At 40.8% G+C, this 5,669-nt stretch overlaps 1 protein-coding gene across 5 annotated transcripts in view; it reads right to left on the reverse strand.

Moving 5' to 3' along the window:
• The window catches only part of thrb (thyroid hormone receptor beta), a 105,754-nt gene that overhangs the window by 21,175 nt on the left and 78,910 nt on the right, over window positions 1-5,669 (reverse strand). For all 5 annotated transcript variants that reach the window (XM_016674481.1, XM_007558436.2, XM_007558437.2 and 2 more), the window contains 2 exons: window positions 3,183-3,247; window positions 1,585-1,635 (listed from right to left, as the gene is read on the reverse strand). In XM_016674481.1, the coding sequence (XP_016529967.1) occupies window positions 1,585-1,635; window positions 3,183-3,189 (58 nt within the window). In that variant the 5' untranslated portion in view covers window positions 3,190-3,247. The remainder of the gene's footprint in view (window positions 1-1,584; window positions 1,636-3,182; window positions 3,248-5,669) is intronic.

Here is a 5,669-nt window from a genome sequence, read left to right on the forward strand (position 1 = left end):
TTTTCCTCATCAGTGACTTCCTCATCGCCTCTCTCCCATTTTGTTGAGCATGACTGATTTGTAAAAGCAATAAAAGGGTAAAACATTTATAAGCACTGCACAGAGTTGAATAGTCTGACTTTGTATTAACTATTACTTCCATCTAATGACTCCTAATTAAAGTAAAATCACTCTGAGAAACTTCCTGCTGCTTGAAATGGTTTGGAGTGAAAGCAGGAGCCACAGAGAGAGGAAGCCTGCAGGAAGCTCAGCCACAACCCAACTCTGGATGAGACAGACAACAACCAGGAATTCTGTTAGGAAATGACTGGAATGAATCCCAGTCAGAGCTTTGTTTACCTAAATGTCCAAGCTCACCTGCACAATTTGAGTTCTTCAGAAAAACATATTCATCTGAGGATATCTTAAAGACAAACAGTTTTATGCAAGATGACCTCATAGTGAAAATACATGTCCTGAATGGATTTGAAAGTGTGAAAAAGTGTGGAGAACACAGCGATTCAGAATGAACCTGGGTCGACTGCAGTGATGGCATAAAGCAGCACATTAAACCTAGACTCAAATTTCACTGTAAGACATGGCAGAGGCGTAGTGATGCGACGGTGCAAACTATTTTAGAGACAGATGCTTGAGGCATTATAAAATGTTGGGTTTAATTTGGAAAATGGAAAGTTTCAGAAACCATCAGCACACATAGGGGATGTAAGGCGTTTCTGGACTGGAGAAAAACAGTAAAAAGTTATTTAAGTATTTGATGAAATGATTTAATCAGATATAAGCAACCGAGGCCAACTGGTGCATCTGGGCTTGTTTTTCAGCCTGGCTTTTTCCCCCCAGTCTGATGGTAGTTGAAAGAACAAGGTCATGGATCCAAGCGGCTCAAATCAGCTTGCTTTTAAGACAGTCTGTGTTTACCCTGGGGATGCGGTAAGGAGCTCACTCTTTCAGGGGGCTCAGGGCGCACATTACCCTTTCAAACTAAAAGGTATAGTGTCAAGGTGACTGGGACATCTGAGCACTTCGTCTCCTGGACATCATCCAGGCCAAGTGTTTGAGACAGGTTGGAGCGGGAGGAAGCTGCGGGGACACCCAGCACACGCCAGGAGGATAATGCCTCTCGATTGGCTTGGAAACGCCTTAGTGTCCTCCTGGAATAGCAAAGAGGAGGCAGCTCGGGTGACGGAGGTCGGCCACCTCCACCCAGAGCGCCTGAACCCACACAAGTGTGGGGAATGGAGAGCTGCATGATAATAACTGCCCTTAATGTGTCTTAATTCCTGTTACTGCAACATGCAAACTTTATATAAACTCACCCTGAAGACATGATTGCTGAATGAATGAAAGTATGTGTTGTGTATTGTGTAATGAGCTCACCCTTAAGCTAAACACCACGTTCTAGATCTCTCTACAACGGGTGAGGAAAACCACTTCAAAAGCAAAAATCAAGATTTACAGGAAAGTAAAGAGACTGAAAACGAAAGCATTTCTTTGGTTTCATGTCGACTTTTTTTTTTTTTTTTTTTTAGCAGAAATGCTCCCGAGCTCACTCAGACAGACAGGAAGAAGAGGGAGGTGAAATGTTACCATTTTGAACAGCCTCATCCTTCCAGCGGGGGGAGCATTTCTCTGCAGGCTCTAAAAACAGATGGGGAGAGGCAGTTTACCAAAGCAGGCCAGAGCTCAGTAAAACAGGTTAGAGACAGGCAGAGCAGCTGCTCTGCTTTCATATGCAATCAGAAGCAGAGAGGATGCAGGCCTGTCAGACAGGAGCTGCAGCAGCCTGCTAACCCAGCAGCATCCCAGCCATTGGCTCAGTGGCTGAGTTGGTGTTGCTTTCAGGGTGTAACAGCAAGCGAGGGGATTGGGTTCATTTCCTCGTGCGATACACGTGAGCTTGTGTCTGTTTGGTTCGATAACATATGTGCCGGATCAGAGGTGTTTAGTGGGACGGCTAAATCCACACGTGACGACCAATTTACCTCGTACATTATCTCTACTGACTAAATGCACCTAGCGGCACATACTGTACTTGCCTGTTGAATTTAAATGGACAAGCTGTTAGCGCGCTGCTGCAGCCCATATGTCCCGCACACAGCGAGCTGCAGCGCTGGCAGGCTGCTTTCTGGGTCTGTAAGGGCATTCTGCTGCAGGAGTTTCTGGTATTTTCTCTGGGGAATGAGGAAAGATGTCAAAACTTTTAAGTTCAGTAGGTTTTTCAAGCTTGTAGCTGGTCAAGCTCAGATTAATTGGAAAGTTTAAAAATAATTGTGGAAACTTCATCTTAGAGGTTTACGGCAGATGTTACTACTATTATAAATGATAATTAACGATTTATGATGTGCATAATAATATATATGTAGTATTATGAATTAAATGGTGATTGTATTAAAGTAAAGACATCAGAAACATAGTTAAAGTTGAGTTTAAACTGAACTTGAGCTCATGACTCGTTAGAAAAAGTGAGTTCTGACAGCAGACCTGAGTCCGGAGCAGACCGACTGGTTTTCAGGACTCAATTCAGGGCTTAAAGCTCCAAAATTCCTAATTCAGTCACTGTGAACAGAAACAAATCATTCAACTCCTCTTTAGAAGATTTAAAGGTCAAATTGGAAACTTTTGCAGTGGGTCACAGCAGCATCAGACGAGCTGTGCTGCGGCGTGCTGAAGGCAGCGAGGCCTTCGCCTTCAGGGAGTCAACTTCCTGGACAGACAGGAAATCAACTGCTGTCAGGTGGATGTTAACGGGTCTGAATATTTAAACTTCATCCAGGGGTAAATCTGATACATGGGAGCAGAACTGCTTGTAGGGCTAAACGCTATCACCATGGTAACCAGGACTCTGTCCTGCATGCTTTCAGTATTTCCCACTCACATGAACTCACTGGCATTTTTCTGCAGCACTTGTTGGCATGGCGATGAGTGAATGTAGTTATTTGAGTCAGGTGAGCTGGAGCAGGGATACACCTGAAACATGTAGGACCTGAGATCCTGGAAAACCCGGATAGATCTGCTGCTGCAAAGCTGCTAAAAGCAACTCCTGGGGTTTCATGTGAAAATAAAATGTGTCTTTAAAGAATGGAAACCTTAGTTTTCTGCTTAGGATGGATTTAAAGGTCTTTCTGACGTAAATTCTTTGTGTGTGGTTGTGGCCGGGCTCTGCTGGGAGGGCTGCAGGGTCTTACCTGACATACTGGTGGGCTTCAAGGCCAGGATGACATCCTCAGAGCCTCCTCAGACATCTGGGAACCTAGCAACCAGAACACAGCCAGGAGTCAGTTTGTCCTCCACTCACCCTACTTCACTTCCATGTCACCACAACGTTTTCTCTGTGTCTGCAATTTTATGTACAACACTGGATTCTAACTGGAAGAAAATGCAGCTAAAGTGCAATCTCATTATTTAATTTAGTACAAGGCATAACTGTTGTTTCTGTGTTTATTTCAGGTGTAATTTGTAGTAGTTTCAACAAAGAATCAACCTTTTACAGGCCTTGGGACATTTTCTGCATGGTTTTGTCAGTGCACAGCGACATCTGGTGGCTGATCCTAAAATATGCCTTTCCACAACCCAAGCACATGCTAACAGGGATTACAGAGCTTCAGCTCTTCTGTTTTTTGTTGTCATTTAATTCTCACATAAACTACTACAGTACTATAGTACTGTAAGTTAGAATTATGCTTTTTTTTCCTTTAAGTTAATATCAGGAAATGTTCAAATGTGTACAGACATATACCAGAAGTCACATTTTACACTTGCAACTAACTCATCTCTGTTTGACTACAACAGTTTCCCTTCACTGCACTGATTTAATAAATATAGGTTCTATAGATACATGTACTTCACACCTCTGGATGCTGATGAAAGCATTTAGTTAGTCCTTCCATGACAGTGTTTGGTATGGTAGGTGGTCCATATCACAGTAACATCTATTAGAATGGAAAGACTTGAGGATTCTCAGAATGAACATGTTTAAAGAATGAGCTAGCTGCCCTTGTCTTGCCAGTTTTCCTTGAGAAAAGTTTGTAATTGTTTCTCTTTAGTAAAATGTACAGCCTTTAGCAAATTAGCTGACAAAAATCTTAAATCATGTAAATTAAAGGCAACATCTGAGCTGTTATTATGTAAGTGAGAAACAGCCAAATTTATTTTCTACTGGTCTTTGACTTGGCCACTGAGCGCTACTGAACAGCTATCCAGTTCAAGCAAAGTAAATCAATAAAACCTAATACAATATTGGATGAAATTATCCAGTTTAAGGGCGTATCATTAATAATTTATCTTGAAAAATATTCATTACAATAAGAATTCTGATTTATTACTGTCTCAATAAAAATAAAGTTAGAGTTTGCTCGCAGTGTCATTGAAAATGTTGTTTATGATATTTTTCTCCATTGTTTGTACAATGAGAACATCATTAAAAAGGAGTAAATTTGAAGATATGACTAAATGCAGTTACTGTGATAGGCTATAACTCACACTGGTGGTGTCCTGAAGTTTTTCCTTTTGAAAAACATTTCAAAAGGAAATGTTTTTCAAGGGCAGTGTTTGTGGCGCCATGAATGCTGTGTTAGGATTCACAGCCATACAGTTACCTAAAAAATAAGTAAAAAATGGTTTTTATTATCTTTATTTAGTTATTACAGTAGCACCAGGAGATATAGTGATAAGATTTTAAGTCTGTATCGCCCACCACTAATCCAGATATGTTTTGTTTTTCAGCCACAACCACTTTCAGCCACAGGGAAACTTCGGACAGTGCTCAGAGCCAAGCTGATGTGTTTCCAGAGTTATTATGGAAAAATCAGACGCTTGGGATATCAGAAGCCACTGGTATCCTAAACACTACTGAGCAGACACTTTTAACTCAGTGTCTGGTGACTGCAATTCACCAAAATAAAAGCTTCCTGGATTTGAAACAACTAATAAAACCCAGAAAATGTTTAAATATTGATTATGTATTGCTAGTGCTCAAAATGCAAATCCCCTTCATCCCACACATATGAACAGTTCTTCATATCTTCTGTAATATTGCGTCCAACTATCCCATTACAGATTTGGGAACATCAGATTCATGGGCATCAATATTTCTAACAGGCTGAACACAATTAAATGAAATCCCATTACGACCATAAGAACTCTCCCTCTCTCACTGATGGAAAGAGTGTCTGCAATCCAAATGATGGTCCTCCCTAAGATTAACTCTTAAATCTTTTTTATGGTTCCATTTAAACCACCCAGCTTGATTTAGATTTTGGCATAGCAACCAAGCATCCATATAGAAGTGTCAAAACCTTAGAAATGAATGAAACAACACAACCTTTATACATATTAGAATATATATTATCAGTGGATATAGAAAAATACATAAGATTTGTAAAAGTCCATCAACCTAGGGATAGACATTAAGCAAACACTACGTAGATAAATCTGAATCAGATATTCTTTTATCCTCCCTTATATTAAGAAGCACAGGTGTTTTAAAAGCACCAATATCAGTCCATTCCCAACAGTCTGGAGGGAATATCTTAAAATAACCCATTTTCCAATTCTCCCATGAAAAGAAACACATTTAGCACAACCCAGACATCCTGTAGAACAGGGGTGTCAAACTCAATTTCACCGAGGGCCACTTCAGCATATTGGCCACCCTCAAAGGGCCACATTGACGG

The sequence above is a fragment of the Poecilia formosa genome, unplaced genomic scaffold, assembly GCF_000485575.1.
Source record: "Poecilia formosa unplaced genomic scaffold, Poecilia_formosa-5.1.2 Scaffold96, whole genome shotgun sequence".
Taxonomy (NCBI): Eukaryota; Metazoa; Chordata; class Actinopteri; order Cyprinodontiformes; family Poeciliidae; genus Poecilia; species Poecilia formosa.